Here is a 14605-nt window from a genome sequence, read left to right as displayed (position 1 = left end):
CTCTCACTGTCTCTCTTTCTCTCCAGATTTCACCCTAAGGCAAAAACTTCTATAAAAATAAATAAATAAACAAACAAACAAACCATTAGAGGTTCAAGTGCAGGTGGATTGGTGGAGATAAATATGGGACAATGTTTCTATTTTTTTTTTTTTATTATTATATGTATTTTTAAAGGTTTTTACCATAGGGCATGTGTGCTTGGTGGGAGAGAGATAGTGAGGGGGAAGGTGAGAAATCATTCCCCCCCCAGGGGATGGCCACATCACAGTCCCTTCTTCTCCATTCTCCTCTCAAGATTTTGGGCATACACACATGTGCCTGGTGTGATTCTTAAGCCACTGTGTCTGGGATTTGAACAGCATCGGCCGTGTTGGAGTCCAGTACTTTAACCGCCATGCCACCTGTTTCTGTTTTCTTGTAGGAGCATGGTAATTAGCTCAGAGTGAAGAGGGAGAAAGTAAAAGAGGCTTGAAAAGTGAATAATGTTGAATTTATGGCTTTCTCGCGTCTTCCTAAGTAAAATATTTTCAGTTAGGAGTTGGAGTCATCTAGCTTGATTAAAATTTTGAAAACTTTCTTATAATTATGTTGAACTACTGATATATAAAAACAAACACATGTTATATAAGATTCATAAGTAGAACTTTTACCCCCAAGTGTGTGTGAATGAATTTTTTTTTTTTTTTTTTTTGGAGAGGTTTTTTGCTATAGGGCATGTGTGCTTGCCCAGAAAGACAAAGAGAGACAAAGAGAAAGAAAGCAAGAAATCACACCCCGGGGGGAATGGCCACACCACAGTGCCTTCTCCTCCAATTTCCTCTTGGGATCTTGGGTATGCACACACATGCACCCCAGCGTGAGTTTTAAGTCACTGGGTCTAGGACTCGAACCGCAGTCAACTGCATGGGAGTCCAACGACTTAGCTATTATGCCAGCTGCTGGTCCCAGAGTGTGTAAATGAAATTTACAGTTATAAAAATATTTACTCTTGAAAGAATATTTGGAAAAGAGGGAAAAACACCTCCACAATCATCTTTATTTCTGCCACCCAAGCATAGCCCTACTCTTAATTAAGTTCCTTCCGCTTTTCCTTTTTAATGCCAATCATGCTTTATGTGCAATTTGTCATTCTGTACTTATCAGCTAGCCCTGTAAATATTTTTATGTGCTATTACAGCTTTTTTTTTTTTCTTTTTGGAGAGGTTTTCGCTATAGGGCACAGCGCTTGCCAGACAGACAGAGAGAGACGAAGAGACAGAAAGCGAGAAATCACCCCCCAGGGGGGATGGTCATGCCGCAGTCCCTTCTCCTCCATTCTCCTCTTGGGATCTTGGGCATGCCCGCACACGGGCCCGGCATGAGTTTTAAGCCACCGGGTCCGGGACACGAACCGCAGTCGACTACGTGGGAGTCCAGCGACATACCCATTACGCTACAGTTTTTATGACCGTCGAATAGTGGGCCATTATTTTCTGAACAATACCCTGTCATTAGACATTTGGGTTAATGATTTTTAAGTTATTTCATATAACTATTTTGGACAAAGATTCTTAAGAAACTTTGTTTTGTTCATTGATCTGTTGTGTCATATTTTTGAGCCATATAACCTAGAAAATAATTCTGGTTTGACTTTTCTAATTTTATTGATTATATTGTGTCGTCAAAAAGTCTTGATGCATTTTTGCATAGAAAAACATAGAAAAGTATGTCATGACTTTTCCTATAACCCAATATGTTAGACTTAAAAAGTTGGTACAAAGAAGCAATGTGTACCTTGGCAGTTTTGTTACAACTTTAAGAGTATAATTCTAATTTTATGCCAGATTTTATAGTATATATTCAAACTAAGAAACGTTACATATTTTAATAGGTTGATCAGAGGATTAGTTTTAGATCATGGTGCCCGTCATCCAGATATGAAGAAGAGAGTAGAAGACGCATTTATCCTTACCTGCAATGTATCGCTAGAGTATGAAAAAACGTACGTGTTAGTTTCTTTGTAACTTTTGACGTTGGTTTTTCTAAAAATGTTTTCTGATTTCTTATTCTCTCCCAGATGTTTTGTGTAGACCCTCCTACCTGTCTTTCTTTTTTCCTTCTTCCTTTATTAGCTTGTTTTTATTAATCTTTTAGAGAGGTGAACTCTGGTTTCTTTTATAAGACTGCAGAAGAGAAAGAGAAATTGGTAAAAGCAGAAAGAAAATTTATTGAAGATAGAGTACAAAAAATAATAGACCTGAAAGAGAAAGTCTGTGCTCAGTCCAATAAAGGATTTGTTGTCATTAACCAAAAGGTGAGAAAGAAAGCTCAGATTTTAATTATTTGTAAATGTTTTCAGCATTTCTTAAAGTTTGATCTCTGGGCCCCTAGGTATCCCTAAGACCCTTTCAGAGGGAGCCTGTGAGGTCAGAAGTATTTTAATAATAGTAACAATAATAATGCCTTTTACATTATGTTGACATTTGCAATGATAATGCAAAAACAATGGGGGTTAAAACTGATGGCACTTTAGTATAAGTCAAAGTAGTAACACCAAACTATGCTAGTAGTCACTACATTATTTATTGTCATACTACCATACCTTTGCAGGAAAAAAGGGCAATTTTATTTAAGAATGTCTTGAGGAAGTGGTAAAACTATTTATTGTACTCAATTTTGACATCCTTTTATAGTTCTGTGTGAAGAAATATGAAATATCCACTTCATTTTCTGGTATAAAGCACTTAGCATATGAAAATATGATTTGTCTTGTAGGCTAGCTCTTGTATAATTGTTTGAGTTATGGGCTAAACTAGTCACTTTTTTCTTGGAATGCCATTTTTTTTCCTTGAAAAATGACTGTTGGACAGACTATGGTTATTTAGACTTAGACTTTTTTTTTTAGTTTATTTCCTTCATATGAGAGAGACAGAGACAGAGTTACCCTCGATAGGATCTTTATGCCATAATCTTTTCCCTAGCCCTACAACCAGCCAGGATCATGGAAACATCTGTGATCAAATTTGGTAGTTCAGGTAGACCCAGGATATAAACCCAGAGCCTTCCTATATGGCTTCCAGCATCATGAAGCAGTGCTCCTGCTGCTTCGCTTCTACTAAAAATTGAGTGACTTTTACTTAAAATTAATAAAGCAATTCAGTCACTTTAAGGAAAACAACTGACAGTATTTGTTGCCAATGATAACATTTGAGCTTTAAAATAGAAATTTCAGAAAACTTGTATCTGTCACTGAGCTTGATAGTTTCTCAATACATAAAAGACTTTTCTGGGACCAGCAGGTGGCATGGTGGTTAAGGCGCTGGACAGTCCCACATGGCCGACCAGGGTTTAAGTCCTGGACCTGGTGGCTTGCTTTTTCACTTTCCTCTCTCTCTCTGTGTGTCTCTCTCTGGTTAAATTAAAATGAATGAATGAATAAATAAATAAATCTTTAAAAAAAAAAGACTTTTCTGATAGTACAAGTAATGATATTAACAAATGTGATGGGGCCCAGCAGGTGGCATGGTGGTTAAGGACACTGGACTCCCACATGGTTGACTGTGGCTTGAGTCTTGGACCTTGAGGCTTGCTTTCTCACTTTTCTTCTCTCTTTCACTCTGTCTCTCTCTGGTCAAATTAAAATAAATAAAGTTGAATAAAATATAATAATTCTGTAAAAATGTGATTTTTTTGGGATATTCTATAACCATTAAATGTGTCAAACTTTGGAGGCTTTGCCTACTTTCTAAATAACTAAAAGTAAAATGTTTGTAAAGTCATGTTTGGATTAATAACCTATTCAAAGTATAAGATAGACCAATGGATTTTAATGTGAGAGAATATCAAAAGTTCATTAATATAGTTCTGTATTCCACATTGAAACTAACCTTTGAGAAACTACTACTTATTGAGTTTTGGTATAGTATCAAAGAATAATGTCACAGTTATCTGAAAAGGCTATTAAAATCTTCTCTTTCCAATATTTATCTGTGCAGGGTCAGATTTCCTTCATATACTTGAACCAAAACAATATATCATGCCAAATTGAATGCAGAGGCAATATGAGAATTACCTATCTTCTATTAAGATATATATTAAAGAGATTTACAAAAATGCAGATACTACTCCCTCTATATATACTTTGGAAAGAATAGTAAATTTTCATTAAAATTTTTATATTGCCATAAATGGGTTTATGTTTATTTTAAATGGGTTAACAAATATTTTTAGAAATTCTCTGTCTAAATTTATAATATAATAAGTATTATAGGTGCTATCTGGGTTCCTAATAATTTTATAAAGAATTATTTTATTTTGGGACCAGCAGTTAGCGTAATGACTATGTCGCTGGACTCCCATGTAGTTGACTGCGATTCGCGTCCCGGACCCGGTGGGTTAAAACTCATGCTGGGCGCGTGTGCGTGCGTGCCCAAGATCCCGAGAGGGGAACAGAGGAGAAGGGATTGTGGCGTGGCCATCCCCCTTGGGGGGTGATTTCTCGCTTTCTGTCTCTCTGTCTCTCTCTGTCTGTCTAGCTAGCGCACGCACCCTATAGCAAAAACCCCTCCAAAAAAAAAAAAGAAAAAAACTCACGCCGGGTGCGTGTGCGTGAGTGCCCAAGATCCCGAGAGGGGAACAGAGGAGAAGGGATTGCGGCATGGCCCTTCCTTCAGTGGAGTGATTTCTCACTTTCTGTCTTTCTGTCTGTTTCTGTCTGGCGAGCGCACGCGCCCTATAGCAAAAACCTCTCAAAAAAAAAAAAAAAGAATTATTTAATTTATTCTTATTACCATTTGGAAAGATTTTTTCTATAGGGTGAGTGTGCTCACCAGAGAGAGCTGAGAGACAGAAACTGAGAAATCATCTCCTGGGGGAATGGCCATCCTCCCTCTTCTATTCTCCTCTTGGGATTTTTGGCACACATGCACTTGTGCCCAGTGTGAGTTTCAAGCTGCCAGGTTTAGGACTTGAATTGCAATCGACCATGTGGGAGCCTAGCAACATAACCATTACACCATCTACTGGTCCCTTTTTTAAAATATGTTATGGGGCAAATATGCTCACCAGAGAGAGAGAGAAAGAGAGAGAGAGAGAGAGAGAGAGAGAGAGAGAGAAGGGAGAAATCAAGTAATGGGTCTGGGACTCAAACTGTGTTCATCCATGTGGGAGTTCTTAACCACACCACCACCTGCTGACTCCAAGTTCCTAATAATTTTTAAGAGTATAAAATAATACAGAGGCCAAAATAATTGTGAAATGCTGGTTTCAAACATGTTTATAATGTTTGTGTTAATTTGGTTTTAGGGAATTGATCCGTTTTCCTTAGATACTCTCGCAAAACATGGAATAGTGGCTCTTCGCAGAGCAAAAAGAAGAAATATGGAAAGGTAAACTTGCAGATAATTATGTATTCTAAGTAAAAAAAAAAATTAAAGTTTACTTATTCATTTTGTGTGAGAGAGAAAGAGACAGAAACCTCAGCAGGGGTTCAATGTTGTCAACCACCACCAGCCTTCAGCCAGCCCAGTCAGGGGCAGTTGTGTGCTCAGGATACTCAGAGGGGTCAGGACTTGAACCAGGAACCTTCCCACAGAGATTGCCTTGCAGAATGTCATGTTTTACCATAGTGTTATTTGGCCTCATATATGGCCCCTTACTTACATTTTCTTTACAATTTAATTGAAATTATTCCATGTGTATTCTGCTTAGCTTATATGTAAACACTGCTAAGCAAAATAGTAACCTATAAATTCCTAATTTTGGGGACCAGTGTATGGTGTAATGCTTACATTGCTGGACTCCCATATAATCAACTGCGGTTCAAGTCCCGGACCCAGCAGCTTAAATTCGCACTGAGTGTGTGTGTGTATACCTAGAGGAGAATGGAGGAGAAGGGATTGTGGTGTGGCCACCCCCAGGGGGTGATGTTTCGTTTTCTGTCTTCACCGTGTCTCTGGCGAGTACATGTTCCCTATAGCAAAAATCTCTTTCAAAAAAAATAAAAATTCCTGATTTTGTTCTTAATTTCAGAAAATAATTGAACTCTTAATAAAAATCAAGGTTACTGGGGCCAGCAGCTGGTGTGGTGGTTTGGGTGCTGGACTACCCCATAGCTGACCAAGATTCAAGTCCTGGACCTGGCAGCATGCTTTCTTACTTTCACTCTCTCTCTCTGTGTCTCTTTGTCTCTTTCTAGTGAGAGCATGTGCCTTGTAGCAAATTTAAAAAAAAGTAATAATGATAAATAAATCTTTTTTTAAAAAATCAAGGTTTTTAACTTCAGAACTTCATCAAAGTACAAGGAAGGTTTTTATCTCCTTAAAACAAGTTTTGTTTGTTTGTTAATTATTTTAATTCATCAGAGGTCATGTTCACTCAGAGAGAAGAAGGGAGAAAACACTCCCCATGGGATATGGTCACATTGCAGTCCCTTCTCTGCCCTCCGTTTCTCTGTCCTTTCAGGATTTTGTCACACCCTCTGTTTTCAAGCTGCCAGGTCCAAGATTTGAAACCCACAATCAGTCATGTGGGATCGAGGTCGCTTAACCACAAGGCCAAGGGCTGGCTCTGAAACAGGTTTTAAGTACAATGTTATACTGCATGATCTCACTTCTATGTAGAATCAAAAAAACCTTAACTCTTCAAGAAGTAGATAGTAATAATTTCTTGGCCTTTCAGCTAACTAAGGTCAAGTGAGATAGTAGAATGGAGGTTACCAAGAGTGGGGCAGGGAGAGAGAAGTGAGATGGGAGAGATGTTGATGAAAGGATACAAAATTTCAATTAGATAGTAGAGATAAGCTCAAAAGATGTATTGTACAGGAATCAGCAGATGGCATAAGTAGGTAGCTGGACTCCCACATGGCTGACCATGGTTCAAGTTCCAGACCCAGCAGCTTGAAACTCATGCCAGATGCATGTGTGTATGTGCCCAAAATTCCAAGAGGAGAATGGAAGAGAAGGGATTGTAGCATAGCCATCCCCCCAGGGAGTGATTTCTTGCTTTCTGTCTGTCTGGTGAGCACACATGCCTAAAGCAAAAAAACTCTCTGAAGAAAAAGAAAGACAAAAAATCTATTGTACAACATGGTGTCTATATATTTTTTTAAGAATTATTTTATTTAACTTTATTTATTTGTTATTTTAATTTGGCTACAGAGGGAGAGAGAGAGAGAAAGCAAGCTGCCAGGTCCAGGGCTTGAACCATGGTCGGTCATGTGTGAGTCCAGCACTCTTAACCACTGCATCATATACCAGCTCCAGTGTCTATATTTAATAACAGTATATTGTGTTATTGAAAAATGCTAAGTTTGCAGTACAAAACTGATAACTCTATAAGATAATAACATGTTAATGAACTTGATTTAGTCATTCTGAAATCTATGTGTATTTCAAAAACATCATGTTGTGCATGATAAATCATACAATTTTATTTGTTAATTAAATAAAATTAGAAAAAAACCTCCAAAACAGTACAATATAGTAACAATACAGTCTTCTGTGCTTAGATACCTTTTCACCTTTAAGGAATTAGTCATGGGACCAGCAGGTGGCATGGTGGTTGAGGCTCTGGACACTCCCACATGGCCAACTGAGGTTAGAGTCCCAGACTTGGTGGCTTACTTGTCTCTCTCTTTCTCTCTCTCTGTGTCTCACTCTGGTCAAATGGAAAAAAAAAAAAAGAATGAATAAATAAAAATTAAATAAATAATTCTTAAAAAAAAAAGAAATTAGTCTTTATGTTTTTTATAACCAAAGCTATGGTGACATATATGTCATTTCAGACTCTCTCTTGCTTGTGGTGGAATAGCAGTGAATTCTCTTGAAGACCTTGCTATAGATTGCTTGGGACATGCCGGTCTTGTGTATGAGTATACATTAGTGAGTATTTCTGTAAAGAGTGGTTATAAAAGAAATAATAAACCTTTTTTTAAAAAATTGAACCTTTTAGAGCCAGCAGATGGCATAGTGGTTGTGTCACTAGGCTTCCACATAGTCAACAGTGGTTCAAGTCCTGGACCCAGTGGCTTAAAACTCATACCAGGTGCATGTGCATGCATTCCCAAAATCCTGAGAGAAGCATGGAGGAGAAGGGATTGCAGCATGGCCATACTCCCTGGGGGGTGATACACATGCCCTTTAGCAAAAATCTCTCTTAAAATAAAAATCTGAACCTTTTAATTTCTGTTTTGCATTTTGAGGTTTTACTAATCTACAGGACAGATTACAGTTTATTTACCTAAATATTTAAGAATTCAAATATAATATAACTACTTTTAAACATATCTTTAGTGTTGCTTGATAGGAAAAATTCACACAAAGATTGGATTCTAGTATAAACTAGGTCTTGATTTCATAATGACATTAAATATTAAAGTTATATTTTCTTGTGTCATCATTTAGGGTGAAGAAAAGTTCACTTTTATTGAGGACTGCATCAACCCTCGCTCTGTCACCTTGTTGGTTAAAGGACCAAATAAGCATACTCTCACACAAATCAAGGATGCCATAAGAGATGGACTTCGTGCTATCAAAAATGCCATTGAGGATGGTAAGCTCTTTGTTATGATAGATATGAACCTCATGATTTTTTTTTTTTTTTTGGAGAGATTTTCACTTATAACTACTTTTAAACATATCTTTAGTGTTGCTTGATAGGAAAAATTCACACAAAGATTGGATTCTAGTATAAACTAGGTCTTGATTTCATAATGACATTAAATATTAAAGTTATATTTTCTTGTGTCATCATTTAGGGTGAAGAAAAGTTCACTTTTATTGAGGACTGCATCAACCCTCGCTCTGTCACCTTGTTGGTTAAAGGACCAAATAAGCATACTCTCACACAAATCAAGGATGCCATAAGAGATGGACTTCGTGCTATCAAAAATGCCATTGAGGATGGTAAGCTCTTTGTTATGATAGATATGAACCTCATGATTTTTGAACTTTTTAAAAATTTTAACATTTATGATAGAGTGCAGAAATTCATGAGAGTTGGAGGGAGGGAGGTAGTCTCCACAGGGCTCAGTCATGTGCAATCCCCTTTCTCCAGTCCTCCAGTCCACCAGGATCCTGGGCCTGCACACATGTGCCTGGTGGGTTTTCAGGCCAACTGATCGAGGTACTCAAACCATGGTCAGCATGTGACTTTCAGCTCTGTAGACCTGTATGCTACAGGCTGTGTCACAGAGGCTGGGCTGGTCTCCCACATGGATATCTTTTTTTTTTTTTTTCACAGTTGAGAAAATAGAGGCACAAAAAGGTTAGGTAACTTTACCAAATGTCATGAAGTTAAAATAGAGAGGAATAGATTTTATGATAAAGTTAGTCTGTTTTGTAAACCATATACTATTATGACAAACTCTATTATTTATTGAGAAAAATTTCTGAACTAAGAATTACTAAAAAATCTAGTTCAACCCATCATATGATATTAGTTGAGACTTTCGTTAAGTTAGATTTCACAAACTACATCCATGACTGATCTTTTCCATTTATTTCCCAGCCTAAATCGACATTTTAATGTTCTACTCTATATCAACAAGAATTAATTTATAACAGAAAACATCACTGATTGTAGTTTCAAGCATGAAGATAGTTTTTGCTTTTTTTCCAACAAAAATTTTATTTAGTTTATTCAGAAAACATTGGCAGAATAAATTTCAGTTGCAATTTCACATGTATCAAAAATACAAGTGAGGGACCAGCAGTTAGCATAATGACTATGTCGCTGGACTCCCTTGTAGTCGACCGCAGTTCGAGTCCTGGACCCGGTGGCTTAAACTCACACCGGGCACATGTGCGTGCATGCCCAAGATCCTGAGAGGAGAATGGAGGAGAAGGGATTGTTGGTGTGGCCATCCTCCCTTTGGGATGATTTCTCACTTTCTGTCTCTGTCTCTCTCTGTCTTTCTGGCAAACGCACATGCCCTATAGCAAAAACCTCTCCCCCCACCAAAAAAAATGCAAGCGATATATGGATCAGCAGATGGTGTAATGGTTATGTCGCTGAACTCTAACGTAGTTGACTGTAGTTTGAGTCTCAGATCCTGTGGCTTAAAACTCACAACTCTCTCCAGGCATGTGTGTGTGTGTGTGTGTGTGTGTGTGTGCGCGCGTGCATGCCCAAAATCCTGAGAAGAGACTAGAGGAAAAGGTATTGTGGCATGGCTATCCCCCTGGGGGGTGATTTCTCACTTTCTGTCTCTGTCTCTCTGACTCTCCAGCAAGTGCATGCGCCCTGTAGCAAAAACCTCTCTGAAAAAAAAAATAAAAGTGATATTTATAACAGTATCTTACAGATACAAATGAATGATAAACTAAGTTTCACAAAAGATGGTAAACATTTTGTACACTAGTCCAGTCCTTTGTTTTAGGCAAAGTGTCCTTTTGATGACAGATAAATTATTGGGAACTACTAATTCAGACAATACCAAAAAAAGGTTTTGATTTTTCTCTCGTAAACAAAAGTTTATCTTTTTTTGGGCTCACCATCCACCACCCACTCTCCACCAGCCACTTTCCCTCTTACTGTCACTAGCATCCACACTGATCCTCTCCATCATCACATCTTCAGATCTCTCAACCTTTGCCATAAAGTTCAGATACAGTATAAATTGAGTTGGGATATACAATATGCATCTTTTTTTTTTTTTGAGACGTTTTTGCTATAGGGCGTGTGCACTTGCCAGACAGACAGAGAGAGACAGAACTAAGAAAATCACCCCCCGGGTGGGTGGCCACACCACAATCCCTTCTCCTCCATTCTCCTCTTGGGATCTTGGGCACGCATGCATATGCGTCCGGTGTGAGTTTAAGCCACTGGGTCTGGGACTCGAACCACGGTCGACTACGTGGGAGTCCAGTGACATAGTCATTACGCTAACTGCTGGTCCCGCAATATGCGTCTTTTAAAGTCTGGTTCACTGAAGAGACATCCTCAAACAGAGGGAAAGTGAGAAATCACCTCCACCCCCAAGGCAGCTGGCCATGCTGCAATCCCTTTTCCTCCATTGTCCTCTTGGGATTTTGGGCACACACACACACACACATGCCTGGCATATTTTTCAAGTGCAGGGTCCAGGGCTCAAACCACACAGCTGATCATGTAGGATCCAGCACCTTAACCACCACACCATGGGCTGGCCCCCCCAAAATTGTTAGGTGTGGTAAAAAATATATAATATAAAACTTATAGTTAAACTATTTTTAAGTGTTACAGTTCAGTGGCAGTAAGTGCATTCACTTTACTGTGTGGCCATCACCACTGTCCATTCACAGACCTTCCCATCCATCCCAAAGATTTTTCATCTTACAAAATAAAATTCTGTAACCATTAAACAATAACTCTTCATTTGTCTTTCCCATCATTCCTGGCATCCTCCATTCTACTTTCTGTCTCTATGAATTTGACTACTGTAGGCACCTTATATAAGTGGCATCACACAGTATATATCCTTTTTTTAAAAAGAATTATTTTATTCAACTTTGTTTATCCATTTATTTATTTATTTTATTTGACCAGAGAGGGACAGAGTGAGAAAGAGAGAGAGAAAGTAAGAAAGCAAGCTGCTAGGTCAGGAACTCGAACTATGGTCAGCCATGTGGGAGTCCAGCACTCTCAACCACCATGCCACCTGGAGGCCCCAACAGTATATATCTTTTTGTGCCTTGCTTATTTGACTTAGCATGTCATCGAGATTCATACATGTTTTAGCATGTTCCATAATTTTCTAACTTTTATTGTAGAAGATGAATAATAGGGGCCAGCAGGTGGTATAGTGGTTAAGGCGCTGGACTCCCACATGACCGACTGTGATTCAAGTCCTGCCTGGATCTGGCAGCTTGAAACACACTGGGCATGTGTGTGTGCATGCCTAAAATTCCAGAAGAGAATAGAGGAGAAGGGATTGCAGTGTGGTCATCCTCCTGGGGGGCGATTTCTCACTTTCTCTCTCTCTCTCTCTGGTGAATGTACATGCCCTGTGGCAAAAATCTAAGAAAAAAAAAACAAGAAAAATATTCTGTTGTATGTGTAACCACATTTTATTCTGTTTATGTGTAACCACATTTTATTTACCCATTCATCCACTAATGGAAGCTTGTGTTGCATTTACCTTTTGGCTATTGTGAATAATACTTGCCATGTGTATTATCCTTTTTATATATTATTGGACTTGATAAGCTGAAATTCTCTTAAGAATTCTTACACCTATATTTATAAGGATTATTGGTCTCTATATTCTTTCTTGTAATGCCTGTATCCTTTTTAGTGTTAGAATAATGCTATCCTCAAGCTGTAAAATCTTTCCTCCTGTCCAGATTTCTGAAAGCATTGAATTGTTGTGTAGAATTGGTATTATTTCTTCCATAAATGTTTGGTAGAACTTATTATAAAGCCATCTGAGCCTGAAGTTTTCTCTGTAGGAAGACTTTTAACTATAGATTCAATCTTTTTAAAATGTAAAGTTATTGAGGATATCTTTTTTTTTCTTCTTTCTTTGAGTGGGCTTTAGTAGTGAAATTTCAAGAATTTCACATCAACTTAGATGTTTACATCATCTATATTAGGATCATTAAGCTGCTATCCATGAGCTAAATATGGTTTCCTGCCTATTTTTTGGTAAAGTTATATTGCAACACAACCATACCTATTTATTTATGCATTGTTTGTGGCTATTTTTGTGTTATAGTGGCAAAGTTGAATAGTTGTAAAAGAAATGGTATAGCTCACAGAGACTATTATTTATTTATTTTTTAAGGTTTTGCCACAGGGCACATGTGCTTGCTGGGGAAAGACAGAGAGAGAGAATGAGAAGGAAAGTGAAAAATCCCCTTCTGGGGAAATGGCCAGGCCACAATTCCTTCTCCACCATTCTCCTAGAATTTTGGCCACACATACACACATGCCCAGCATGATTTTCAAGTTGCTAGGTCCAGAACTTGATAGTTAGTTAAGCCATGTGGGAGTCCAGTGCCTTAATTACCCTACCACCTGCTGGTCTCCTTTAAAATATTTATTAATTGACTTTTTACAGAAAGCTTGTCAATCTCTGATCTAAGTTTTCAACTTTGTTGGTGTTCATTTGATCATCATATATATTTTTGGTATAGGGCATGTGTGCTTACCAGAAAGAGATAGAGAGATAAAAAGCAAGAAATCACCCCTTGGGGATGGCCACATCACAATCTCTTCTCTGCCATTTTCCTCTTGGGATTTTGGGCACACATGCATATGTGACTGGCATGAGTTTTAAGTTGCCAGGTCCAGGACTCAAACCATGATCAACTATGTGGGAGTCCAACAATATAACCATTATGTTGGTTCCCTATATTATTCTTTGCTGGCCCTCTATATTATTCTTTTAATTAAAAAGAATTTTTATGAGACAGAGATACAAAGAGACATATATCTCCAACAAGGTCTTTGTGCCACAATCCATTCCCAACCTGAGCCAGCTGAGATATTGAGCATGCATGCCCATTGTGTACAGGGATGCCTTGGGATATGAATTAGGGTCCTTACCATGTGGCTTCAGCTGTATTACCAGTGCACTACTGATTCCTATTCTTTTTAATATCTGTAGAGCCTGTAGTGATGTCACTTTTCTCATTTTTGATATTTGTCATTTTAATATTATTAATTTTCACTCTGATATTTTATTTCTTATGCTTATAATAGGTTTTATTTGCTCCTTCCTTCCTACCAGAGGGTACATGGCAATTCCCAGAGAGAGACAGAGAAAGCACCCTCAAATGGGGCACGGCCATACCACAATCCTTTTTCCTCCATTCCTCTATGCTATCATGACTTGGGGTATGAAGTTTGTTTTTAAGCCACTGGGACTGGAATTTAAACCCTCGTCAGCCATGTGAGATCTAGCTTCCTTAACTGCTGAGGTATGGGTCCAGCCTACTTGTCTATCTAGTTCCTTAAAGTGGAAACTAGTTTCAGAACTTTCTTTGTTTCCAATATAGGTATTTAGAGATATAAATTTCTCTTTAAGTATCACCTTAGCAGCATCCTACAAATTTTGATAAGTTGTGTTTTTATATGGAATAGGATCATGGAAGTTTTAAAAGGTAATAGCAATCTCACTCTCTTTTTTAAATAAATACTTTATTCAAAGCTATTTATTTATTTATTTGTTTTAATTTGACCAGAAAGGGACAGAGTGAGAGAGAGAAAGAAAGCAAGTTGCCAGGTCTGGGACTCAAACCAAGATTGGCCATGTGGGAGTCTGGTGCCTTTTAACTACTACACCACCTGCCAGCCCCACTAATAATCTCTGATTTTTTAAAAAAGGATTATTGTATTTAACTTTACTTATTTACTTATTTATTTTAATCTGACCAGAGAGTAACAGAGAGAGAGAGAGAGAAAGAGAGAAATTGAGAAAGCAAGCTGCCAGGTCCAAGACTTGAACTGCGATTGACCATGTGGGAGTCCAGCATCCCTAACCACCATGCCACCTGCTGCTCCCCCCCCACTAATAATCTCTTCAGATGAGTGGTAAGTTCATAGGTCCATTCATTTATCTATATATTTATCTTTATATCATATATATATATATATATATATATATATATATTTGTATATATATATATATTCTTTTTAGTGTAT

The 14605-nt window shown here is 37.9% G+C and overlaps 1 protein-coding gene across 1 annotated transcript in view; it reads left to right on the top strand.

Moving 5' to 3' along the window:
- CCT6B (chaperonin containing TCP1 subunit 6B) overlaps positions 1-14605 on the top strand; it is a 59765-nt gene that overhangs the window by 27295 nt on the left and 17865 nt on the right. Inside the window, exons 6-10 of the mRNA XM_006154387.3 lie at positions 1872-1982; positions 2135-2294; positions 5285-5367; positions 7764-7860; positions 8383-8530. Of these exons, the coding sequence (XP_006154449.1) occupies positions 1872-1982; positions 2135-2294; positions 5285-5367; positions 7764-7860; positions 8383-8530 (599 nt within the window). The remainder of the gene's footprint in view (positions 1-1871; positions 1983-2134; positions 2295-5284; positions 5368-7763; positions 7861-8382; positions 8531-14605) is intronic.

Source organism: Tupaia chinensis, unplaced genomic scaffold (assembly GCF_000334495.1).
Source record: "Tupaia chinensis unplaced genomic scaffold, TupChi_1.0 Scaffold000407_4, whole genome shotgun sequence".
NCBI classification, from domain to species: domain Eukaryota; kingdom Metazoa; phylum Chordata; class Mammalia; order Scandentia; family Tupaiidae; genus Tupaia; species Tupaia belangeri.
Note: the sequence above shows the minus strand (reverse complement) of the source record. Positions and strands in the feature narration are given on the sequence as shown.